At 36.1% G+C, this 27,547-nt stretch overlaps 1 protein-coding gene across 1 annotated transcript; it reads right to left on the bottom strand.

Annotated features, from left to right (window-relative positions):
- Positions 1 to 756: 756 nt before the first annotated feature.
- LOC113146109 (scavenger receptor cysteine-rich type 1 protein M130) lies at positions 757 to 16,990 on the bottom strand. The gene is made up of 21 exons (XM_026333395.1): positions 16,930 to 16,990; positions 16,753 to 16,778; positions 13,238 to 13,429; positions 11,535 to 11,849; positions 11,318 to 11,419; positions 10,238 to 10,450; positions 9,966 to 10,157; positions 9,695 to 9,849; positions 9,143 to 9,302; positions 8,591 to 8,905; positions 7,455 to 7,763; positions 6,961 to 7,260; positions 6,235 to 6,540; positions 5,562 to 5,852; positions 4,509 to 4,775; positions 3,944 to 4,122; positions 3,635 to 3,740; positions 3,319 to 3,477; positions 2,753 to 2,848; positions 1,937 to 2,095; positions 757 to 1,838 (listed from the first exon to the last, which is right to left on the bottom strand). The coding sequence occupies exons 3-21, from the start codon at positions 13,296 to 13,298 to the stop codon at positions 1,657 to 1,659; spliced, it is 3,867 nt and encodes a 1,288-aa protein (XP_026189180.1). The 5' UTR covers positions 13,299 to 13,429; positions 16,753 to 16,778; positions 16,930 to 16,990; the 3' UTR covers positions 757 to 1,656.
- Positions 16,991 to 27,547: the final 10,557 nt, after the last annotated feature.

The raw sequence follows: 27,547 nt of genomic DNA, 5'->3' as shown, positions 1-27,547 counted from the left end.
ACCTCTCAGCTGTATCTATTTCAGCTTCAGCCACACAGTAGACCTAATCCTAGCTCATGATCCCAGTCTGTAAGGCCTCTAACAGGGAAGCTGGGGGTTATGTTTACATATCATACAACGAGTGCTGCTCACAAATTAGTCCCTTTGGGTGTATCACCGCTTCTGTGATCTTGGTGGCTAACTCCTGACTAAATACGTGAGACACTAGAGAATCTGTCAGTGTCTTAAAAGCAGCACCAGCATGTCTGTCACTTCCTTACGGATGGACTTAATCATGTTAACATTTTCAGTGAACAGCTGCTGTCATATGTTGAGCATTGGTGAGCGTTGGATGTTTTGAGTGAGTATAGTGAATGATAAAGTTCATGGAGACAAGTCTGCATCTAACATGTTTTAGGTAGAATTGTTATATGTTATAATTTGGGATTTTTTTTGGCTTGGTTTTGTGTGCAGCTGCAGGGCAAAATGAAAAGGATTATTAATCAATGAATGAATTCAAAGAAATAATAGTGAAAATAAAAATGATGTAAAATGATATTGCATCGTTAAAGATAGTGAACTACATTCGGTTGTTCACTATATAAACGATGACATGAGGAAATGGCTTATTGTGCTGTGTATCAAACTATAAATGATATATATAACATACAGTTTGATACTCAACATCTGAGCCATGTCCAAAACCTGGCAGTCTCAGTGGCATCTGTAGAGATGAAGAAGTTAAACTCTAAACACAGAGGAAACTCTAAGTCTCAGTAAAGAATTTAATGTTTCTGCAGACAACATTCATTAACATACTGCACAGAAGCTAAACAGATGGCTACTTCAGGGCAGCAGAAGCTGATGAGTTTAAGAAGCGTAACATGAAGTAGCAGGAAACACATTTGCAATAATCAAAAATACCTGAATGCACATAATATAGCACAGAAATATCATATAAAGAGTGAGTTTGTTTCGTTTTTTTTTACCAGTTTTATAAATTTTAATACTTTACTTGCCAGTTTGATACGCCTGCATTATTTTCTGTTTGTGTGCTTAATGAAACAAATGTTAACCACGCTATATCTTGTATATACACAATACTATATGTCTTTTTACGGACTGTAAGTAGATAAAATAAAATACAATTTTACAGAAAAGAGATTATATGTGTGAAATAAAACGTCATAAAATTCAGAGCATATTTACCTAAAAACATAAAATTAACAAAATTTACATAAGAGAATAAAAAAGTTTTGAATTGTTCTTATCAGTTAGTCAGTTTACACTAATGCACACTTAAAACCAACGAAAACTGGAAGCATAAAATGAACAAAATTAGAGAGATAAGTGAAAGAAAAAGACTTTCAAGACTTATATTCTTATCAATAACAAAATTTTACATTAAGAAACACGAGATAAAGCTTATTGAAGGCACACAGATGAGTGGTAATACAGGACATCTGAAACCCTATTTATCATTTTCAAATTATCATTATTTTAGATCATAGATAATTCAGATATATGTTTCTACTGCAGTGCATTTGGATTTTGGGTTTTTTTTTTGCATTATTTGAAAATGTATTTTAATCACTGCAGCAAATGTTAAAGATAGCTGGGTATGAGGGTGATCTACTTCGCCAGAGTAGATGTAATTTTTTAAAACCCAGTTATGGCTCACCCATCTTGCCCTGGCACCAGGTAGTCCTCCTCCCTTCGCACCATGTCAGCAGGTGCGACTGCATCATTTTCACGTGTGGTTTTGGGACTGTTGTGGACTTCAGCTTTAATCTGTGTGATTTCAGGGTTGGCAATATCATCGTAGCTTTCTGGCTCTTCCACCTCGTAGGCCACCCCATCTGTTAAGATCAAAAACATTGACTTTGTCAGTTTAGGGGATGTCTAAGAATGTTGTAAGATTGTTGATATTTCAATGTGAAAAAGATGCAAAACTTTCCATTGCTGTGATCATCATCATCATCATGGATGTGTGTAGCAGTGGCAGCCAAAGAGGTCAGGGGTTGAGCCTCAGTCGCTTTATCAATGTCATCATAAGGAAAAGAGGTGTTGCTCTGTGAATCGTTCTCCGCCATCATTTCAGACTCTGATCTGAACCCTGCATGAATAAACACAAGAAAACACTTTCACAAATACTGCTACACTACACAGTGTCCTGTGTTATAAAATCACATAACATTAAAATAAACTCACTTATTCAACATTTTCATTTAATTCTAAGTCTTATTTTTGCTTTGAAATCACCTTTAAATACCAACATAAAGCTTTTCTATGAACTATTCCAGAGGGCAAACTGACAGGATACAGCAGCATAGCCACAGACTGAGGTAGGGAAACAAATAAAAAACAGTTTGAATTAAATAAATAAATTACAGATTACAAAATGTTAGAGATGACATTTAAAATATACATGCAATATCTACATTACGATTTATTTGATAACTGAGATGTGCAAATATTTTGTGGATGCTGTCATATAATATATGACATGATACTCAAATATTATTATATAGTGATACAATTAATATAATGCAATTAAAAATTGTGGTAAATATTGTTTTTTTTCTACTTTTTATATTACTACTCCCATAGTAGTAATAACACGTGATTAGGATAAATGTTTCTCTGGATGTAATACATATATACTGTTCCTTGGGAAATAAAAGTTAAAAGTAAAAATAATTATTTTAATAATACATTGTTTGAAATTACAAATTAAACAAACAACAAACAATTAACATGTTTTCTGACTCACTGCCATGACTGAAGTCTTCCATTTCATTTACTTTGATGTTGATATCATCATAGTTGCCACTTTCAAACTCCACATCTTTTTTCAACATCGATGATGCTACATTACAAAAAAATAGTGAGCAAGACATTTACTCAAGCATGACAAACAGCTGCTTTATACTAATATAGCAGAGGAGACAAAAATAAACACAACATAGGAATTCCTATGCTACAAATCTAATTAGGTCTGGTCTTTTTAAACATTTGTGATTGCAGTTAAATGTACTGTAATCCAATGTACTGGAATCAAATATAAATCTTAGTGTTGCCTGAAAAAAGCATCAGTAATAATGCTATTTTAAATAATTATGCACTGCAGTATACAGTAGTCAGAACTCAGTAAGCATGCAGAAAGACTGGCCTCTTGTGGCAAAATGACTTCAGTACATTTGATCACACTGATGATGATCAGGTCCATATTTAGATGCATTGATTTTGTTTTCAGTCTATTAGACGGGTGTGTTTCTTTGTTTTAACAACCAGCTGTCAATCATTGTAAAGAAAGGTCTGATAGAAGAATATACTCACACTGAAATTTGAAGGCATTCTTGGCTCTCCTAGAAATGTAGCTTCGTACAAATATAATTATCACCATCAGCACAACCAAAATGATGATCAAACCCAGGATGATAGGCACTATGGGGATCGGGGGTTTGTTTGGGTCTATAGGAATATCCCTCACGTACCCTGAGATTAAACAGCCACATGTCCATTGAGTCTGGATTTACTCACAAATTGAGGTGTGTTACACATGTTTAAATATACAGAATACAAAAAGCTGATTCCTGTGCAAAACAACATTAACAGTAATCATTTTAGGAACCAGCCTGCTGTGAACAGTTACCATTACAGTAGATCTCAGCTGGTTGGTCATTACATGTCTTTTGGCGGACACAGTGCCTTAGGTCCATGATATCATCGCTGCATTCCACTGATGTATCCAACTTGACCTTGAATGAAATTAAGACTTAAGAGTGATGTCTTTTCATGGATCCACACAAAACATGAGAGAGATCAGCTAAAACTGGGAGATGAATCAATCGTAAAGATATATTGAAACTTAAATTCCTCATTAATAACAAGACCTATGAGACTACTGAGTGATAACTCGCCAAAAACAAACAAAAAATTGATGTGAGATGAATATTTTTACCTTATCCTTGATGTTTGATATTGCTATGGTGTCATTGTAACTACCACAATTAAGCTGAAGACACAGCTTTTCCTTAAATGCTGAGGAAAGTTTCAGGGGACACACGGATTCCCATTTATTTCGATAATTGACTAAAAGTTGACCTCCACATTTCTTTGTGGTGTTGAACATGACATTGGCTGAAAAAAAATAAAAAAATCTGCTCAGGAATAGATTACCATTATGGAGAATAAATGACAGTATGTGTAATGCTCCCAAAGCAAATCCAGGACATAAAAATTAAAGTTTTTTTTAAAAGTTTTAAACTTAAACACAATATAAGACGTTCATTAGCAAATCATGACAAACTGGACCCCTGGGAACAGACATGTAAAAGGCCCCTATATCTCCTACACGTGTAGGAGCAACTTGTGTAATGTGTAGTCAGATGTGGTCTTACATTACAAACTGGATTTGACTCATTTTGACAGTTTTCATTTAAAATAAAAACATTTGTTCAGGCAGGAGGGTTGGACAGATACTCTACATCTGTGATGGTACAGAAAGCACATGTGTGCACACTTACCAACGCAGTAAGCAGACACCAGATTTCCTGAACACTTTCCCAGGACTGTCTTGCACTGTCCAAGATTATAATGGTAGTCCTCACAGCTGACATGGTAGTACTTTTTATCTTGATTGGGGGTAGTCAAGTGATTGACACCGATCGCGTTGCTACAGTTTTGTTCTTGGCAAATCAAGTCCGAGTATTTCCAGTTAGTGTTGCACACTTCAACGTTATTTATACTCACTTCTCCACCACAGTTCCCTGACAGTTTTACCTTGGGCTCATCTAGGAAGGCAAGATATGGAATACGATCAAAATTAAAGGAGTGGTAAACTTCAAATGAATCAGATTTTCTTTATCTCTGACCCCAGTGATTAAATATGAAACGTATATCAAGTACTGCAGAGTTGCATTAAAGCTTATATTGACTGTGAGTTTACAACAAACAGCAGGTAATAAAATGTCACTGACTTATTACGTGCATTACATTAAGTGGTGCTGTAATATGTTGTTTCAGGGAGAATTTATCAACCTTTAATTGAATCTATAAGTTAAGAGCTTATTTACTAGTTCTGTATTATTAGACATATAGCAGCTGGCTTTTTGTGAGAAAGCCTGAGAGCTGCAACAACCTGCCATTTAAAATTTATAGTTTTACCAGCAGTTTTCCCAACAGTCAGACTACACATGATAAATACCACAAACTAAATAGGATAACTGGCATTAACTTAGCACAAACACTGGAGGCAGATAGACAGAGGCTCTTTCCAAAAATAAAACAAAATGTAATGACACTATTTCTTGGCCAAGAAACAGTCCAGCTGGATTTTTTTTACACATTAATGAACAACTAAGTGTTAATTTCTGAGCTTTAGCGTTGCTTTTCACCTTTGACAGAGCCAAGCTAACTATTTTCCACTGCTGCCAGTGTCTCCTGTGTGTTCCTGCTAAGCAAGGCTGCTGGCTTCATATTCAGTATCTTCACATCTAACTTCCTTTAATGGTCAGTCAATCAGCCTAAACCTATCTGTAAAAATGAAATAGCTTATAGTTTTTTTTTGATCATCTTACCTTTACATTCAATATAGAGCTGCTCCGTCAGTGTGGGTGAGGTTTGGTTTTCACAGTCCCAGATGTTTCTTGGACTCTTATTTGCACAGTTGAACATTCTGTTCCAGAAAGAAGCTGTCACTGATGTTCTGTGAGGTTTTTTTGATTTGTACTCGCCACATTTCAGATCTTTGCAGAGCCTCGTCCCTTCAGTGTCTGTCCAGCCCTCAATGGAAACCGGACTCATTTTTCCCGCTGAGAGAACAAACACAGGTCCACTACAGATCCCGCTGACCTTTATCTTTTTCCACTCTAAAAAAACAACAGCAGAAACAGTACATGTGTTTCTGTTATAAGGATAGTTCAGAATTTTGGCAAATATGCTTAATTGTTTTCTTGCTAAGATGTAGATATGAAAAACAATCATACTTCAATTTATTTACATTAAATTTGAAGCTATAGTCAATCAGCTACAGTTCTCGTGTCTCATGATATGGTTGAACACAAAAAAACTGCCCATCTACTAATCTAACATTGAAATCCAACTTTTCCAACATCCGATTTCTCTGCCAAATTACAACCTGTCTTTCCAATTGCATTTGTGTAATTCTTTGATTTTTAAACACCATACTTGAATTAGATGTAGTAGTGACAAAATACAGTGACATATTTAAGATAACATTGTTACACCTACTGGAGCATTGAAGGCCACCAAGCTCACAACGGTTGGTTTCAGGTGTGATAGAACATGCTTTTATTGACTTTTTGTCCTTCGCAGTGCACTTTATTTGTGAAATGACATGGCTCTCTGTGGGCTGAGGTCCGAAGTAGTCAGTGGTGTCGGCAGCCCGGCCACATTTCAGCTCCTCACAGATGGTGTTTTGTGTTCCCACATCTCCGAGCGCGCTCTTGCACACTGGGAGCCACTTCCCTTGATAGGACACTTCCACATTTCCAGAACATTTGTCTCTGGACCTACTAAATCTGACCTTGACACTACCTGCAATGAAATGTCCAGAGTTGAAACCTCAAGTTATTTATGTCAGGATCAGTTTTGTGCAAAAATAAAATATGTTTTAGAAAGTCAGTTTCATGATCACTGACTTTAAATTCATTGTATAGCTGTGTGCGTTCAACAGAAAAAAAGGTATATGAAAGCTTTCATTTAGTTTTGTCAAAATCTAATTCATTTGTAAAATTATGTATCATTGTCTTGCCAATTTATCAGAAAGCTGATTAGTGATTTTTTTTTTTTTTTTATGGTTTATGTCTTAACTTCTCTCTCAGTTTCTCAGGAATCTGGACCAGCAAAAGCTGAAAGCATCATTTCTTTGCAGTGTAGTACAAAATCAAATAAAATATGGAAAAAGTCAGTTTAAGATGGTAAGAATTTATGAATATTTTAAAAACAATTCATTACCTGGGCAAACAACATAGGCTGCGTTTTGGTTACAGGTGTTGTCATTTTTGGCATATTTAACGATGTTGCTCTGTGTCAGGTTGGTGCTGTCCTTTGTAGTGTGCAAACTCTTGATGATCACCTTGTTTTCCTGTGTCTGGCTGATGGCAGCTAGGGTTGTGTTCCCGCAACCGAGGTTCTTACATATCATCAAACTCTGCATGTCTGTCCAGGTGTCTGCACACACACCTCCACACATCCCATCTACACAAATGTTGACATTCCCCCAGCACTCACTGGTCAGGTTTACTTGGATTTTTCCTGTTGTGACAACCAAAAAAGCAAATAGCAAAAGACATGGGGAAGTTGTTAGTAGACCTGCCTCAGCAGATTATTTCACAACTCAGCTTAGATTAGATTAGATTAGATTAGATTAGTCTAAAACAAATGTATGAATGTAGTGGAATAGAAGTTTGATTTTATTATCTCAATCGGGCACTTTCACCTCACATTACCTGAGCATTTCACCGTGGCAATACTGCTATTGTGGTAAGATGATGCTGTCGTAGTTTCACAATCAAAGAGAGATTTATCGTTGGATGAGCAGTTGTAAGATTGATCCCAAACAGCGTTTTGCCCTTTATCTGCAGATTCAAAGGTAAAGGAGACAAGCTTCCCACAGTGCAGCTGCTGACACACTACGTTTGCTGACTCTTTGTTCCATGTCTCATTAGACCCGGAGAGCCAGTAGGATTGAGTGCCATGCTCTATCCCCACCATGCCAGAACAGGAATCATTTCCAGTCAGAAATACCACCTTGTGCGCTGACATGGAAAAAACAGAAAAACAGATTTTCAGTAAGAATTAGGATTTTGATCTCATTTCTTCACAATGCATGTTGGCATTGGCTGAAGCCAACCACTTCCTGCTGAATAGGATTAGAAAGCAGAGGAAGTAATTCTTTTGTTTTAAAACTTTCCTGAAAATAGTGACATGTACATTTTATTGTATTTCAAACCCTGGGTCATAATTCTTTTCTAGGAGCCATGCCCAAAATCCAAAGATGTCTATATGTCTAATTTCTTTTAACTAATTTCTAATATGTTTTCTCCCTAACTCTTTAATGGTCTGCTCAAGCTTTCGTTTGAGAGCAGTGGTGTTTTGTTTGAAGTTTGTTGTTCTTGGTTTATGTGCCTGCATAAAACCCTACTGAGGTTTTCAAAAACCAGAGCCTTTTTTAGTCTTCTTTGTGGTGGAATTTTCAAAGGTGGAGATATTTTGTTGATACTGTGTAGTTTCACATGAACTACACAGTGTGTAACTACATATAAAAAATTAAATTTAATAACTAAATATAAAAGCGAATGATGACTCTGCTGAAATGACACTTAGTAAAGTAAAAATAAGTATAATATAAGGGTATTTGGTAGGCCCACTTTAAAGCAGCACTGCTAAGCATATTTTCGTAATAATCAGATAATCTGTAATTTAAAAGGTGTCGGAGGTAAAGCATCATCGCCTTACTCTGCAGCTTAGAGCATAGAACCTCCTACCTCACTGTTTTGGTTGTTTAACCTGTAACTGTATCCTGTTCAGCACGACAACTATTCACAGAGGTCCAAAGACAAAAATAAAAAACAAAAATACTCACCCTCACAGGTTATTCCCACTGTCTCCCTCACTGTGTTGGTGGGGATGGAGCTGTCTTTGAAACACTCAGATATGTCTACGACGTTTGGATCGCAGTTTAAGTGTTTTGAGAGAAATTCCTGCGGATGTGACCCCTGACTGAACCTTTCATTTGAGTTTTTTCTTTGCTTCCCACAGTTCAGTTGTTCGCAGACAATGTCTGCATTAGTGTCTGCCCATCCTTTTACATCGACTTGTTTCCATTTGCCCTCATGCTTGATCTCCACTCTCCCGGCACATTTTCCAGGACTGTCCATCAATCTTACCTGTATACTGTCTGTAGCAGGACAAGACAACTGTCAAACATGGGACACATGGAAAATATTGACTCTACAGCAACAGCATCAGCATCCATCTGTCCAGAAATTAAATTCAATTGTACAAACACTACAAATGATAACATGATGCCACACAGCTGCCACATGTTAACTTCCACCATAATGTCAAATTACTGTTATTCTTTTTAAACACCTGAAATTGTTATTGTTACTATAAGATCGCTGCCATAGCTCACCTGCACAGGTTACGTAAGCATTGGATGAACATGGGAAAAGTTTTTTGTCACGCTTGGCTCGACAGTGCCACAGTGAAGACTCGTTGCCTTCGCAGGTCACAAGGTCCATGATGCCCCGATGTTGTGATCTTATGTCCTTCTGTCCTTGAAAACTAATAACCTTGAAGAAAGCATTTAGAATATTTTGGAAATGATGTCAATCATTAGTGCCAGACAGAAATTTTGGATTAACACAATAAGTTGCAGACAAATTAGCAATAACAATAAATAATGATAGCTTTAGAAGTGATGGGGAGATGTTTTTATCCTTTAGACAGATCCAGGTTAGTGTATCCTCCCTGTTTCCACTCCTTATTCTAAGCCAAAGCTAAGCTGTCCCTCGCCTGGCTTCATATTAAAGTGGAGAATGTGAATACATTTATTTTTCAAAATGTCAAACTATTCCTTCATTTAAAGAGCTATGAGTCTTAAACTGTCACTTGTGGCCAGAAGTCACTTATTCTCATATAAAATCAAACATTTTTAATCAGACAGCCTGCACTGAAAACTCACATTCCCACAGTTTAGCTCCTTGCAAACTGTTTCAGCTTCTTTATGGTTCCACTGAGAGCCACACACGGGGTAATAGGAGTCATTCAGTTTAATATGAACTGCCCCATAGCACTGGCTGAGTTTGTCATTATCCATCAGAACCACATTAACATTGTCTGCAGAGAACAGAAATGTAGAAGTAGAAATGTCATGATTTAGATTGTTCAAGTGGCTCAAGATAGAAAAGTGACTATTGCTTTCAGTGTAGTTAAATGTAAACCAGCCAAAATACCTGTGCATGTGAGCTGTGTGCCGTTGCTGTCCTGCCTGTGACTGATACTGGTACCGCAGTCCATTTGCTGGCACCACTGGTCAGGTGTGGCTTCTGTATCATTAACTTCGGTCCATAAGCCATTTTTGTCTGTCTCCAACCGTCCAGAACACACATTTGATACGTTTCCTTTGAGTTGCAGTTTCTTATGACCTGTTTAAATTAACCATATTCATTATTCATTAATATGTTGCTTAAAAGCCAAAGTTACCGAATGTGTTTGAGTGTGTTACCTTCACATATGACAGTAGCAGGATATTGGCATGTAGATGACTCTTGAGTAACACACTGCCACAGGTTATTTACAGTGTTTATAATGTCTAAGCACTTTATGATTGTCTTATTTGAGGTCTGAAATTCTTCCAAGTTCTCCCATTGTTTCACACCGATCTTCTTGGCTTGACCGCACTGAAGGCTGTTACACACAAGATTTGCTTCTTCTAGTCCTTTACGTGAGAAGAATCATACACACTTTAGTCAACAACAGCATAACACTACTGAAGTCATATATATATAAATGAGTTTAAATTCATTACTATAAACCCTGGAAGTCTGGAATCTGATTGAAGGTTGTGGGCACCTGATGAAAAATGAGTATAAATACTCAGCAAAGAAAAAAGACATTTGGTGTTTTTCTGTCCTGTGAACCCGATGAGAAAAATCAGTAGATTTGTTTTTGTGATATCTCATTTTATATTTGTTTATACTTATGTTTCTGTCTGAATATAACTAAAAAATACAAAAAAAAATGTCCACTTTATAATCTCCCATTCCATTTCTGTACTTGTACTGTACTACTTTTTTCAAATTGAAAAATTGAAATTTGAAACAAGTGGATTTCAGATGTAGAATTTACATTAAACCATTTTATCAAAGACTACAAATTATTGATTAATTTAATTAGATTAGACCAGTGGTTCCAAACAGTTTTGAACTACCTTGTTGGGGCCTGGTGACACACCAAGGAGTGATTTCACCTCTAAATTTCTCAGGTCTAACATTTTATTATTAAAGACAAAACTAATTTTTAAAGCAGAACTTCATTTCTTCTTCTTTTCTCTCCAAGTAATTGTCTCTCAACACCAAGATTAATCTTGCGAGCCCTTGGAGGGACCCTGGGTTGGGAACTACTTAATTGAACATTATGCAACGTAAACTACTGGTCCTCGACTTCGACCTGCTGCAATGTGTTAAAGCATCAGTATTAATACAATAAATGATGCGAGAGCATTTACAGGAAGACCTTTTCCCTTCTGATTCATGCACTGCTGAAACCTGTTGAAGCGTCCTGCAGACATGATGTTGAATCTTACCCCAGTTTTTGTCACAAAAGTAACCTGAATGTGTTCCCCCATCTTTGGAGTACTGGACAACTCCTGCACATTGAGATCTATCCAAACTTATTTTCACATTATCTGAAGAGCAAAAGCATATCATCATCATAATTATTACCATTATTGTCATGCAATTGTGTATATGTGTGTGTATATATAATAATAATATTGTGAAGAACTAAAAGTCAATCCTCACCCGAACATTTGATCTTTTTCACAGTGTCCTTCCGGTAAACGCTGATGTTCCACCCAGGGAAGAGACACTTTTCCAGGTGAGGCTCGTTTCCACTGCAGTTCACTTCATTGAGCCAGATCGGGCTGTTAACGGGGATGTATACATCTTCTGTTGAGTCCTTTAATGGATCCCCACAGTGAGTGGTCCTGCACACCACTTCTTCAGTGCTTCTTTTCCAGCCTTTATCACCAACATAGCCCCATTTGTTTTCACGGTAAAGTTTAATGTGGCCTTCACATGGGTTGTTTTCACCTGCTAGAATCAGTCTCGTCTTACCTGGTTACATGGCAAAAAAGTGTGTAAATAGAGGAGGTTATTTGCAGCCTACATTCAGTTATTTTATTTTGTGCATTTTGAAATCGATGCCACATTTACTTTTACCCATGAGTCAAATTTGAAAAAAAAAAAAAAAAGCTCTGCTGTTCTGAAGGCTTTTCATGAAATATGTCTTTTCGAAAGGATTCGTCTTGTATGTGTTTCTGTTATTGACGTAAGTTCAAAATCTTTATGTAAGTTCTCTTCCAATGTAAAGAAATGATTCATTCCACGTTTCTTTTCGAAACACTTGCATTTTTGCTATTCTGCATTTTAATATATGTCATTTGGTGCAAATGGAAAAAGTAGGAATTTCCTAGAGACTATTATCCAACTACTGCAAATATTAATTTAGTATTATTATTCCCATATACCAAACTATTTACAAACTTATTTCCAGAAAGTAAAAAAAAAAAAAAAGTGTTGTAAAACAAGTCAAACATGTAACCAATATCAATATTAATACCCAGTTTCACCAAAATATTTCAATATTTTTTGTATTTCTTTGTTCTGATATTACATGTCATGATGTTTTGTGTAGCAGTCGGATCCTTCATAGACCATGATGACTTTTTTTTGTTGTGACTCTTTATTTGGTTCATTAAACATGTCTGTAAGTGTTACAGATTATTACAGATTATGTTGTCCAAAACTATGAAATTATATAACAATACTTGCTCTTCAGATATAATGCAAATTACTATATATGAAGAATAGTGTGTGTGTATATATATATATATATATATATATATATATATGTGTATAGTGTATAGATAGATAGATAGATAGATAGATAGATAGATATACATTTTTAACAGTAATATTTCCATGCTGCACATTATGATTCTTTATAAATTATTACTCATTTTGTATCAGTTATATTATTATTAATATTATTATTGTTGTTGTTATTAATACTTTCTACCCTGACATGTACATGTCTTGCGCAGGATTTTTTTATATTTTAAAATGTTCTGAGCAAATTGCTAAAATGTTTTTCTTTATGACTAACCTGCTAGAATCTAATCACATTTTTGTTTACAAGTACAAATAAAAATAACATTTCACTACTGCACTGTTCAGAGAACACTTTATCTATTCGTCTGAGCTTTTAACTTCAGGAAATATTTTTTTTAGATTCTGCCTGACATTTCCTGCAGTGCCTGCATGTGTTTGCCCTCTAAAAATAGCTATCCTTACTAAATATAATTTCATAAACGTTATATAAATATATATCCTTTTTAATTTAAGGATCTTTTATCTCAAAATCTGTTAAATCAGTCAAACCACTGTTCAGTTGTAATATGTCACAAATAGAGGTAAATGTGAAGATAATAGTTGTAACTTGCCTTGTGCGTGTACCACCAGCTCAGTGTGAGCGATGCAGATGAAAAGAAGGAGCCACATCATCACCACAGCTCATGACTAGAGAGTGAGGCAGAAGAATGAGCTGCTCAGCTTTATATTGCTGAGGTTGGGCCCGCCAAAACTGGATATGAGCCGTTACACGCATGTGGCAAGTCGTTAGACTCAAATATTGACTTAGAATGGAAAAAGAAAAACAACACAAGCTTATTTATATGGAAAAATCAATGCAAAACAGTATTTAAAATATGTGATATACAATATATACTGTAAACATATTCATGAATAGATCATTGGCCAAAGGCTATAAATGGCTATAATGAAAAGGCTATACCTGTATAAATACTGAAATTCACTATGAAAACTAATGTGACATTTTTCGACACAGAACCAATGCTGCAAAAATGATATCCCAGACCTCACACTTGAGATTTCATGAGATTGTTAAACTGACAGTTTAAATTGTGAAGATAAATCTGATGCACAATTTGGGTTTGCAAAACTGTTTCTTCTGTTTCAACAATCAGGCTGCAATGGATCTGTGGCCAAACCTTTTTTTTTTTTTTTTTTTTTTTTGTCATAATCATGTTTAATCAAAACATGTTTTACTCACGGTAATATGTGATAAATAAATAAATATATGTGATATAATTGTTTTAAACTATTCTATTCATAAAACGTTTTTAAATCATTAATAATTAATTTAAAATATATTTTTTAATATATATATTTTTTATTTTTAATGGCAAAAGCAGTTTCCTACAATTCCCAACAATGTAATTTTAACCTCTTGTTTAAATATCCTATATAATTGTTTTTTAGAATATTTACACCAAAATCCAATATTATACAAATTGGATTTAATTGAACTTTTTAAAAAAAACTTTAAAAAAAAATTAAATTAAGATCTAATGATTAATATTGCACATAGCACACAACATATATAGTTGTTTAAATACATGCCAGTATTGTTGGTAGGAAACTTTTCAGAGCATCTGCCATAATTATTTTAAGTATCAACTCTTTTCCAACAATCCTGACATCTGACAACTTAACAGAGAATTATGCCCTAAAACACAAAAGTCTTCACATCATAAAAGCAGCTAAATGTCAATGCACACTAGAGAAATGTCAAGCTATTAATATTCTCAGAAAGGAAATATTATACCTCCTGCTTATTATCAAAAAACCATCTAGAAACTATAAAACATTCTGATAGTGATACAAAATGTCTGCCTTCCTCACCACAGAGCTGATAAAGTCTAAAATGTTAAATGCATTTTAATTACTATATAAATATAAGCCTTGTAGTATAAGGTGTAACTCACCACTGATATTCAGCTTAGACACAATTGTAAAAAAAGGTGCATATTTACACAACATTTTCTAAATGTTATTTTGAATTTTGAAAGAGACAATTTAATTATCCATCCATACGTGTACCAAGATTTACCCTGTATCTGCTGGCTTTCCATATCATAATGGAAACTATCATCCTGACTCAAACCTCAGATCCACTTCGTAAAACAAGGAGGCAGGCTGCATGGTTTTCATCCTCTCCAAATAAATCTGTCTATAGAAATCATTAATCCTGATTCTATAATTCAACAAAATAGACTATTAGAAACCAAAATAATGTTCCCCGGCTATGAGAAGCCAATTACTCGAGAAGTAGTATTTTTAAGATTGTCAATTATCCAAGGAGCCAGCAATTTCAACAAAAAAAAAACAAAAAAACAAAAAACAAAAGCTGTTTGTTGTTTTTGGTTGCAAGGTTTGGAGTTTTTGCAGCAGAAGTTTCTTTTATTTTGACACTGTAAATATATCTCCCTGATAATATTTACTTAGTGCTTAAACTGCATACTTTTCTTGGAGTGATTTTACATTGTTGTATTGGTACTGTACTTATAGTCTAATTTAAATAAGTGTTCCAGCCATGAAACAAACTTTTGCAAACATTGGCAGCTTCATGTGCCCGGCGACAGATTTCACATGTGAATTCTGCCTGGATGTGGACTGTGGTTACAGGTGCAAACTGACAATATGACAGAGCTGCACGGGGCTGTGGCTTTGTGGCTTCAGCATTTCCAGAGCTGTAACATACCAGTAACTAAAAAGTAACCATGCTTTGCTCCAACATGCAAAACACAAATTAGACAAAATGGTCTTAAGTTACTTCTTATATAGTTGGTAGTAAAAGGGATTTATGCTAAATACCAGCCATCCCCCAATCAGCTGCTACTGGGTGCACTGAACACCAGTAAAATCCCATTTTTTTGCTGGAAAGCATATGTCTAAAACATTTGAAAGAGTGTGGGAAGATGGAGTATATCCTCTCATCCCAGGGGAACCCAGGGGGTAGTCAGCAGAAACTGTGAGCAACATTTATACTTATTGAATTATTATTGTTTTATTTATTTATTTATTTATTTTTTATTCTCAGGCACACAATTCTCACTGGTGGAGTATATATATCAGATAATTCGCTTCAAAAATAGTAGCGATCCACTTTAAATTTTCCCCAATAAAAGTCATGCTTTGAAATATTGCCTAGTAAGTAAACATACTTAGGTATTATTAGCATAGTGTACGCGAAGTGTCAAATGTAAAATAATTCAAACTGGGTGTGAAGGAGAGTTGTTGTTGCCGTTAGTTCTAAAACAATTTATCACATCTTATCACATCACATCATACAGTTTCAACGTAAATAAATGTGGTGGATTAAAAAGTGTTGCCGACTTTAGACTATCCCCATTTAGTATTTATAAGCAATATTTAAACAGTAAAGAAATGGTTTATCATGCACTACAACCCTGTGCCCCTATAGCCTCAATATAATGTCTAGCTCTACATTAATCACATAGGTACTATATTTTACAGCTATCTATAATGTGGTTATTCGTGGATTAATGCGTGTGTCAACAACTAAAACTTCCCCTGTGGACATCCATAAGTGGATAACAAATGACACAATTGTAATAACACAAAATATGTCTTTATAGGAGAGGGTGTTGACAAATGCCCTTATATTGGAATATAGTTACATTAACATGTATTATGAACTGTTAAAATATTTGATTTGATTATTAAATTTTATTTGATCCTAATTCAGTTTTCAATTTTGAACTGCAGTAAGTATCCACTAAATTATTTAAAGGTTAGAAAATGTACCAAACAAATATAAAATAATGTGTAGACATCCAATAACGTGTAGAAGAAAAAAAACTTTTTTTAAATGTATGCTTCATGTGTCAATACCAGCGGTGATATTAAATATATGCTTATGCATATATGCTTGACTACTATTATTACGTGAGTTTTTTAATTTTTAATTTTATTTCATTAAACTTTGAAAGCGTGACGTTAGGATTAAGTACAGTATAGCTCAATGTTAGCAAATTTAACTCTATGTAAACATGTATGGATCATATAGAAAATAAGCACTGTGTATTAAAAATGGAAAATGTATTTGTGGAAAATATATAGTTGCATGACTTACATGTCAGTTGTGCCCCCTTTTTATACCTGTCAGGTTCCATCAGATACAAAACACAGATCAAATGTATAAATAAAACTTCAAGGTTTTTGACATTAGTTGCTGTCTTGTTAAAATGCCCATAACTCAAAGGAGAATAATTATTTTAATTCTAATAGTTATGAAATATGTGCAACTCACTGAACAGTTGAATATTACGGCAGAACATTCTCAGTGTTTGATCTCATGCAACATGTTTGACTCATGCAGAGGAGTTTTGACCATGTATTTTGCATTTATCAGCGGAGCGATCAGAGATTAATTATAACTGGCTTAACCACCGGCTTGTGAGAGGAGCTAGTTTAGCAGAAACGAAGCCACAAACCTCTAGGTTGTGTTTTTGAAACCAAGTCTTCTATCTTAGCAGGAAACAGTGATCTCACACTAGCTTCTGCCTCAGACATTCTCAGAAAACATGACAGTATCAATTCCCATCGATTCATTATTTATGTTTATTTGAAGAAAAAAATAGCTGTGCATGTAAACTTCAGCTTTTATTTATTTGTAATGTTCCAACATCACAGGAAACCCATGAATTTCATTTATATCTAATTTAATCAAACTGCATGAAAAAAGTAAAAGGGCACACTCCCCAGCAGCTATGCCTTTGCTCGGGGTCTGTGACTAAATACATAACCTTCACTGGTCCCACACACAAGGCAGTGTGATATTTATACTGGCTGCATACTATAACAGGACACAATGTCTTCATGCACAAACCACAGCAGCACATTCAGAATTTATTACTGGTAGGTTATCTATGCTCCCACAGAATGATTATAAGAGCTTCGATTGTAACTGATGTTGTTCATGTGTATAAAAATTCTCACACCAAAACAAATCAAGTTGTGCTTATTTTGTTGCCAACAGAGATGATTTATGAGTTGGATGATTGTAGCAGAAATTTGACTGAAACACTACATTTACATTTGGAAAGCAGGCCATATTAAACATAAATCTTATACAATCATATTGCTGCATATAATACACTGTCTAAACTGCCAGTAATATGGCTTGATAATTTGCAATGTAAACACATCAGTGTGCATCTACTCAACTCAGCTCTCATCCAAGTACTGACAGAGTTCGTTTAGGTCTTTTTGGTGTTCTCTTGGGGTTTATTCATAAATTAAAGAAATTAATAAAAGGAGAAAAAAATGGCATTTGCCACAGATTTAAACTTGAACATTTTCTGGAAGTAAAATGGAAACAATGCTCTCCACTGAATCATCACTAATGGAAATTATGTAGGTTTGTGAGCACAACACACCAATCGCCACTGCAGGACTTACACACCCTAAATTAAAGTGTAAATTAAAATAATTTAGCACAACATTGGAATATTTAAGCATGTTAATAATCTACATATATAAATAGCAAATGGCGTTAATAATGGATACAAAGATTACATATTTTAATTAGATTTATTATTTTATTACTATTTAGCCTATTTGGAGAAAAACATATTTCTATTTGTACAAAGAAACTGGTACAGTTATGCGCAACACTTGCAAAGGTGTATTTTTACTTTTTTTAAAACTATTTTCTGCAAGACTGTGTGTATTATCTACAGGATCTTATGATTTTAGAGGAAGTGCTGTTTTTAAGCACTTTAAAGTTGTGGTTCAGAAATAGAAGATGGCTGTTGTGTTTTTTTTTTAGTCATTTACTGTGCTCTTTTAGATTTGTATAAACTAGGTGGAGGGTTGTGAATGTGAAGGATTGTGGGTTTTGGGTGGAGGAAAGAGGAAGAAGGTTTTGCTTTTGTAGAGTCAAACTTGTTCAGGAACAGAATAACATATACAGTCGCTTCATAAAATACTCAGCCCCCTTCCTTTTGGACATGGTTTGGGCTGTAATGTTAAATGTATAAATAAATCAATATAAAACCAATGAATCAGTCTATACTATAACAAACAATGACAAACATTTTTACAGATTCTATTTCTGGTGAGCACTACCATCCTTACAGACAGGTCCTTGAAGAGAGTGTGCAAGACCTGAGACTGGAGTAAAGGTTCACCTTTCAGCCTGACAGTATTCTGAATCATGCATCCAAACAACCCTTAACTGGCCCAGCCAGAGCCCAGAGTTAAACCCACAGAACTTCTATGGAGGCCACTGAAGACTGTAGAGACAGATACTGAAAGCTGTACCATTGCTGGCAAAGGGTGTTTTAGAAAATACTGGATTAAGGGTCTGAGTACAGCTGAAAATACGAAATTTGTAATACATTTGCAAATATTTCTAAAAACGTGTTTCCACTTTGTCATTGCGGGTAATTTAGTTTGGAAGAATGGGTAAATATACAAAGAGATGCATTAAAATTTAAATATACACTCATGTGTACTGATTGGTGAGTTTGTTGCCAACGTTTGTTGTTTGAGTTTGTTGACTCTGATTGGTCTGTTCGGTGTCAGGTGTTGTTACGTCACTATTACGAGTTGCTCTCCACCTGAAACAAGACATCATGGCGGGGTGTAGCATACAGGCGAGGAGTGCTTGCAATGCTGGACAGAAGAGAAAAGTTCGAGTGGAGTAACTTTGAAAGTGACCAAAATGAACACAGATTTTCAAAATGAGTCAAAGTGGCGCAGTCAGTCAGGCGACAGGGCTGTAAAAAGAATCTGCGGCGGGCGGCTAATGCTAACGTTAGCATGTTGGCGTCGCCCTTAAGAAGTCAAGCGTGAAGGCGGTAAAATCCTGGACTTAATAGAACCGCACTATTACTCGGGAACAATTGAACCACGTAGACTTACAGTACACCAGGCTTATCTAGAGTTCAGCACTGGAAAGGCAGCTTCTGCTCCCGCACCAGACTAGGAAGTCCACCGAGGGCATGCACATTGACCCGGATAAACGGGGATTTTGGCCTCGAGGACGCGGTTCGTTATTCACCTGCTGGGCAGGTGTGGATAAAGTGGAGACCGGAAGACGCATCTAAGGGTAAGTCAACGTTTATTTAATCTGTTATTCTGGGTTCAGCGTGCTATGGGGTGTGCTGGTGAAAGTGTTTGCAGTTTGTGTAATGAAGAACAAATTAAGTGAAGTTTAAGAGACAGACTGGACCAAGTAATATCTGAGGGCGGTGTTTGATAGGTTCTTTGTAGTGGTTGTTTAAATTGGTCGGCAGGCAGAACAGGCCCAAGGCTAGATCACATTGCGTTTGACTGCTCTGGACGGTTTTTGGACAGGATTTTAATGTTTGTGGAAATGAGATGTTGCTTTGCATGACCGATGTTTTTATTATCCCTGACACAAGTTTGTGTTCATGTTGTGTGTGTGTGTGTGAGTGTGTGTGAGTGAGTGTGAGTGTAAGTGTAAGTGTGACAGTAAATAATTACTGTCTGAAAACTAGAACGGTGGTTGGTGGTTAGCACTGTTGCTTCACAGCAAGAAGGTTCTTGGTTCGAAACCCAGCTGGGGTTTGCATGTTCTCCCCGTGCTTGCGTTTCTTTCTGGGTACTCTGGTTTCCTTCCACAGACCAAAAACATGCATGTCAGGTTGATTGGTGACTCTGACTTGCCCATAGGAGTGTTTGTGGTTGTCTCTGTGGCCGTGCGGTGGACTGGCGACCTGTCCAGGAGGTACCCCTGCCGATCACCCTGGGAGCTGGGATAGGCTCCAGCAGATCCCAGTGAGCCTAAACAGGAATACGTGGGTGTAGATGATGGATGGATGTATGAAAACTGAAAAGCTTACAGTTTGGTTTTGAATGTGGGCAGATTTTACATCATCAGGCACGTTACCAGAGACAAAATGAATGAGAGTATTTGACAGACTGTGCAGATGAAGGTTTTACATAGAAAACACGTGACTAGATTGTAAAATGCACGGTTAATTGTTTAACTGAAATTATTGCCAGACCTACCAACTGCATGATTAAAATATTGCTGCGAATGAATGCATTTATTGTAGTTATAGTTAATATTTTCAATGCTTTGAAAGCTGTAGCCTTTTGCAAAAGCATATGTGGACCACTAGGTGGCAGAAACAGTCAGTGTTTGGATTGTATAAACCTTTGTGTCCTTTGACATCTGTGAAAAACTCAGAAATTAATAGATGGTACCACTTAATTTGCTTTCACCTCATGCCTTTAACTACTTTTTAAAATTTTGTTTTCCAACCCTTCTCTTTGGTCTTGAATGAGCTGTTATCAACCTTTTTAGACTCAGAGAGATAAATTATTAAAGCTAGAGATAATGGAAGTTAGTGAAATTTAAAGCGACCTCCTGAATGACTGGCATCCATAATGGGGTCAGAGTGGAGCCAGTGGAGGAGTGGAGGCCAGCCTGTGCTCACTGAGTCTATAAATGAACAGCCGTGCTACACAGTGCTCCTGTATTAGTCATATCCATGTTTCTAGATTCACATCCATACCTCAATGCTATTATTGTTAAATGTGGTTAAGCACATTCATTCTGAAAAAAAAGTTAACTTATTTGTGGGGAATTTTGTAGTAAAAGAAATAAACAGCTTTATTTCCTATTAACAGTTACACTTGATAATGTCAGTTTACAGTAAACAATTGGCATTTGTCTATTTAAGTGATTTTTTTTTTTTTTGGGTTATAAGAGCAATGCCTTAAATGCTTCATAAAGGATTTTGCATGAAATGTTTTTTAAGAGGGCAGCACGGTTTGTTAGCACTGTCGTCTTACAGGAAAAAGGTTCCTGGTTTGAAACCCTGCAGGAGACTTTCTGAGTGGAGTTTGCATGTTCTTCCTGTGCTTGCATGGCTTTTCTTTAGGTACTCCGATTTCCTCCCACAGTCGAAAAACATGTATGTCAGGTTGATTGGTGACTCTAAATTGCCCATAGGAGTGAGTGTGAGTGAGTGTGTGTAGTTATCGATTTGTGGCCCTGTGGTGGACTGACAACCTGTCCAGGGTGTACCCCTGCCTTTCACATGAAGAGAACTGGGGTTGGCATATTATGTTGTATAAAACTGAGGAATTCTGATGAATTACTATTGAATTAATGACAATTATGTAGATTTATGCACCTGCATTTTTCTGGGGCCTTGTACAGTCTGTAATCCGTGTGTACCAGTTTCCTGCTTTTATGATTTGACCAGGCTAGCTATTCGTACCACAGAGAAGATACAAATAGCTTTACAATATCGTGGGTTGCAGGGAAAGAATAACACTGTGTCTTGGATAAAAGAATTTCACGCTCTGCCAACATGTTCATGATTTCCTGCTGTTTATCTGGTTTTCTTCCAGTGCCTTGGTGAAAATAATAAGGGTGCAGAAGCCAGCCAACCAACATGTGTGCATGTGTCCCATAGAAAGAGCTCTTGTTGATGAGCCTTTAGGAATTGGAACCTAGACAAATGATATTAGATGGATGTTTAATGTGACACTATTATTTACATCCTACCCTCATATCTGGCTTGATCTTTCTGTATAATTCAGTTTTTGCGTGTTCTGATCTAAGTAAGCAGCTTCATCAATGTGTTTATCATTACCATTACAGGACATAATTGCAATAATGTGAATTGAATCAGTGTTAGACAACACACCAGGGGCTGCCTGGATGAAAGAGGTGATAGGATGATCATTAATCTTTGCATGCAAATTATCATTAATCATTTGTGTACCTCTCACTGCTACGTCTGAATTAAGTTAATGTGAGACCACGAAGAGCTCTCAGGAAATTTTTCCTCTAATTTGAAGTGCGTCACATGCCAGCTAAATGTAACGGAGAGTAGTTTTCATCTGTTTAATTGCCTTGCCCTTCAAGTCAGTTTAGTCCTACAATGGTTCAGCTGCTTCAGCGGGGGTGTTTCTCTTTCAATTTACCCTCTCTGCTATCACTGTCACCTACCCTCTCTGCTCAGGAGTCAAGATGACTGAAGGAAATTAGATTTTACTGGGTGGCTTTTAGAGTGCAAATGGTTTTTGACGTTGAATTGAGGTGTCCTCCTCAAGTGGCTATGTGCTAAACCCTCTTTTTTGACACGTCCAGCTAACTAGCTTACTACGGTAGCTACAGAGCATTACCTACAAAGCCCATTGAGCGTTTAACTAGTTAACTATATTAGTTTGCAGGGTTAGGGTTATGTCAAAACAATATATAACAACCAAACAGCAGCACATCCTTTGTAAAGTGTTCCTCACTCTGTGGGTGCCATTTCTCAGTGTTGTCTGAGTTTATGCTAAATTTTATATTGGTCAGTGCAAAAACTGAAGATTTATAGAATACTTATAATTCTTATAACAATGTTTCACAATGCATTTTTTGATGGGGCCTCTAACAGTTTAGACTAATATAGTAGGAGAAACTAGCTTGTATTGTTATGTAATACACAAATAATGACTATATATAAGACCCAGTTCAGAATGTCCTAATTTTAAAACAATAAAAAAAACTCAGCTGGACACAGTGTTTTATGTCAGCCCATTGAGCTAATGTTAGCTCAGTTAGTATGTTAGCTTGATGTGATTTGTGTATCTGACACTGGTCTTGTGTTCACTGTTAGAAACAACAAATACTTAATACTGAAATTCTTTTGGAGTATCTGAATACGTAGAAACACTGTGAGGACATCCTCTCCTTCACAGCATTGTGGTGAGAATGCTGCAGCTTGTATTTCATGACATATTGTGAGTGACAGACTGTTCCCTTGGAGTGTGTGAAAAAGAAAGGGGAATCATTTGGATAAGCAGCTGACCGTGGAGTTACACATCCAGTTATTACCACACTGAGAAAAGAATTATGAATTTTTTGCTCTTCATAAAAACGCTCCATCCATGCCCAGCGTTTGAAGTGGGTTTTGATGTCAGCCTCATCTATTATGGATCTGGTGACATTTTTCTGATAGCAGCCCCTGATACACCTCTTTAGTGACAGAAACAGGCACATGGAAATCGACTCTCGGTATGCTTTTTCCCCATCATCACTGCTCTTTTCCTTTTTTTCACCTCTTTTCCGGGAGAAGATGTAGGAGTCAGACAGGAAAAAAGGTACACAGGACATATAGAATCAGACAACAAGTCAAAATAGTTTATTATAGAACAGGATTTATAGTTGAGGCACTACCTCACATTTAGTTTAGGCACTGAACTACTGCACTGGAGTCACAGCCATGACTCTGATAACCAAAGCCTGCCAGCCATGCTATCTCTGGTTCTGTTGTCTGTTGGCCTGACTGACCTCCAGCCAAAGCAAGACCCGAAATATTGCATAAATGTACCAAATTAAGTGATCTCATGTTGGCAATATGGTTTTAGGCTCTTTTTATATGCCCTTTAATATTTTTATGAATAAGCTATAAAATGAATCAATGTAAGCGCTCATTATCAAGTTACTAACCGAAGTTATGTATCTGTTAATGGGAATGACTGTCTTTCTCTAAATGAAACAACATTTACGTCATCATTTTTTAAATTTTGTCCTTTGGATTAACAGTGTGACTGGCAGGCTTTGGTGAAGGCAGGCAGCCTTTTCATGTGGGCATTACACCACACCACTGCTAAACTGATTCAGTTGTGTCTTGTCCTGGACTCATCCTGATAACAAATGCTTTTTGTACTCATTTGTATTTCTCCTTCTATCAGATTATTTAAGAAAACACTGCCATGTCATATGAATCAATTACAGTGACAACAACCACAACAGTTGTGATTTATGAAACCATGATTACTGTTGTTATTATAAGGATTATAATAACAAAAGTAATGCCGGCATATCCCCCCTCCCCCTCCCCGTTTCACTCTGTGTGTGCAGGTAATGAAAAGGAAACATTCCTTCTGTAAACAGGTAGTAGCCTAAAAATGTTTGTTTTCTGAGGGATTATCAAGTATCATAAGTGATATGGTAATAATTTTGTATATCTGTGGCTCAGAATAAGCACCTCACATGAACAGCACAATGTTTGTTTTTTTTCTTCATTTTTCTACTGCTGAGCTTAACCCTTAAGAGACCAGCTGAATCAGATCTCACCACAGATAAAGAGAATAAATATTTCTGAAATGCATGCCATAGTTTCTAGGTTGCCTTAATGTTTGTCTGTAGGATTTAGGATATACAGTTTAATATGATGATTTTTTTTTTGTCTATAAAATGGGGTTAAAACAATTCCCAAAATTCAACTCGTTTTTTTTTTTTTTTTTTTTTTTATATATTAGCCCCAGCCTGTGGTACATATCCATATCATTAGGGTTTTTTTCAGTGCCCATGTAAGTATTTCAAATTAGTATTCTAACAATCTGATAATAAAGCAGGTAATTTATATTTGACTGAAACAGATGTTTGTCTCGATGAATTTGACCTAATAAAGAAAACATTGTATAAAAAATTAATTTATATTAATGTTGTATTTAATATCTTTTTTGTAGCTATGTTACATATGTCTTCTAAGTGATGTTAAACTGGGGTTGTATCTGGCTCTAGTCTTTTTAGTGTCATTTGAAAGTGAAGTCAGCTCCGTAAAAACCTTTACTGTAAGTGCATAGTTTGAAGTGGCAGACATTTGTGTTTGTGGCTGAGTCTGTTTGACTGAATGCGGTTTTACATGTGCTTCAACATCTAAATGTTTACACAGCACATTGTAGGGATAAAAATATAAAGTGTAAAACATTATAATATAAATAGGGATATATATATATATGTTTAGTGTTTTACACACATTGACTCACACCTCCCCACACACCATCTGAGTGAGTCGAGTCTTCTCTTTCTTAAGTTGAGTTTTCTAACTTTTCTATCATCTTCACAACATTTCATTAAGTTCACCAAACCTCCCAAATCACGTTTGCACACACATAGCACATTGCAATACCGATCCACTAACACCACAAAGCAGTTTACCAGGTTTCTACCATGTCAATCACTGTAGGGAAACATCACAGTAAAGCAAGAGAGATCTTAAGAGGAGAGGGATTATGGGTTTGTGTTTCCCAAAATGTCTGTACAAACTAGTTTAACATTCAGCAGTGAAAATGACAAACAGCAATGGTTTTGTCAGAATTGAAAATAGCTATTCTGAGTTGAAAGTGTTTATTTTTATGATGACCATTTGGCTCTGAAAAAGCTTTTGACAGACTGAAATGCTAATCCTATGTGCAAGTGTGTTCAAATATATCTGGTTCCTTACTTCTGTTTATAATTATAGCGCTTTGTAGGCATTTCTTCTTATGAGCTTAGATAGCACATCCTCATTCTTAGTGTTACACAAACTTTTCCTGTGCACTTAATCTGACCAACATAATAAAACAGATTCATGTACATACTTCTGTTAAAAGTATTTGCTGCAACATCAGCCCAAACAAGCATTACAAGAACACACAACTAGTGACAAACACTTTGGGGAACCCAGCTCAGGTCTGGACAACACCACAACACATCTGTCACCTCACAACCCGAATCCACAACACAAACAACTAGAGGGCAAAATTAATTAATAAACATGAACAATTAACAGCAAAAAGAAATACTGTTATATCTAATCATGATTACTTAATCGAGAATATAATCAAGATGAAGTTTTTTTTTTTGTTTTTTTTTTCCTCTAACTACAGACCCAAGTACAAAACAAAAAACAAGAACACATGTATAAGCAATGTAAGAGGAACACATTTATGCTACTTGCAGTTGCTGACACTATTCCCTGTTGCCCAGGAAACTGTTAAAGTTTGCCCTACAATAAAAAAAATAAATTAAAAAAAGGTAGAGAAGCAGAGAGACCTGTCATTGTCAAAAGTAAGAAACAGCTCTATTCTGAATTCATGAAATTGACAACTGTGTAAATTCAGCATATTTTGCCCCCATCTTTGCACTGTGCTCAATGCACGCCCATTTTTTTGTTAAAACCTGAGTCTGTGGGCCCTATTTTGTGATTCAAGGCACAAAGTGTGCCTGCACCAAAACAAGGCCACATGTGTCTTGGACAAGAGGGTACATGCCGAATTTACAAGTGTTTGAGAGGTAATGGTACACAAGGCAACGTTTAGGGGAAAGGCAAGTTACATCTCTTTGCTTGCTCCAGATAATAAACACATGCCTGAAGATGAGTGTCGTACTTGCATGCATTTGTTTGTAGTCAACATTTCTCTATACTGCAGGGTAATAAAAACCTGTGAAATAATTTTAGGTTCTGGCTCTGTCTCTTCTCCATTCTTCACCCAAAAGCTCATGATAATTAAAACCATCTTAATGCTGTTATGGGAAGCTGGGCCACAATACGTTTTGGCTTTCAACTAGTCCTATAAGAACAGATTTACATATGCTTGTGCATCATCTGCTCATGGCCTGCTAAATGTACAGCATGCACTTAGCTGCTACTAATATTGAAACATCTTTTATCCTGTTATGTTGTGTTTCTCAACCTGCTATCAGAAGCAGCAGAGGAATTTCAGTCCAATGAGCAAACAGCCTGATGTTTGTCTTTTTGACTTGTGATGCATGTCACATCATGAGTCAAAAAACAGATTCATGAGGCATCTTTTCTGTCGAAGACATGGTCTAAATTTATGAGGCACCTTCTATGAGAGGAGTGAGAGAGAAATGTAAAAAACATGCCAAAACGTTGCCAGAATTCTTCAGGGATTGCATATCATAATAATATAAACACAGTTGTGCAACTGCACATTTAATCATGTATATACCCATACAAGCACAGGCATGCACAGGAAAATAATGGATGTGTTGAAACTGTACTAATAATTTTTTTTAAATTTTTTTGTCACAGACAAAATTAAAACTTAAGTCTTCACGTCCTTTATGATATTTGTACATTATCAGTTTTTTTTCTTTT

This window comes from Mastacembelus armatus, chromosome 7 (genome assembly GCF_900324485.2).
Source record: "Mastacembelus armatus chromosome 7, fMasArm1.2, whole genome shotgun sequence".
NCBI lineage: Eukaryota > Metazoa > Chordata > Actinopteri > Synbranchiformes > Mastacembelidae > Mastacembelus > Mastacembelus armatus.
The sequence above is the reverse complement of the archived record's forward strand: the minus strand, read 5'-3'. Positions and strand labels throughout refer to the sequence as shown.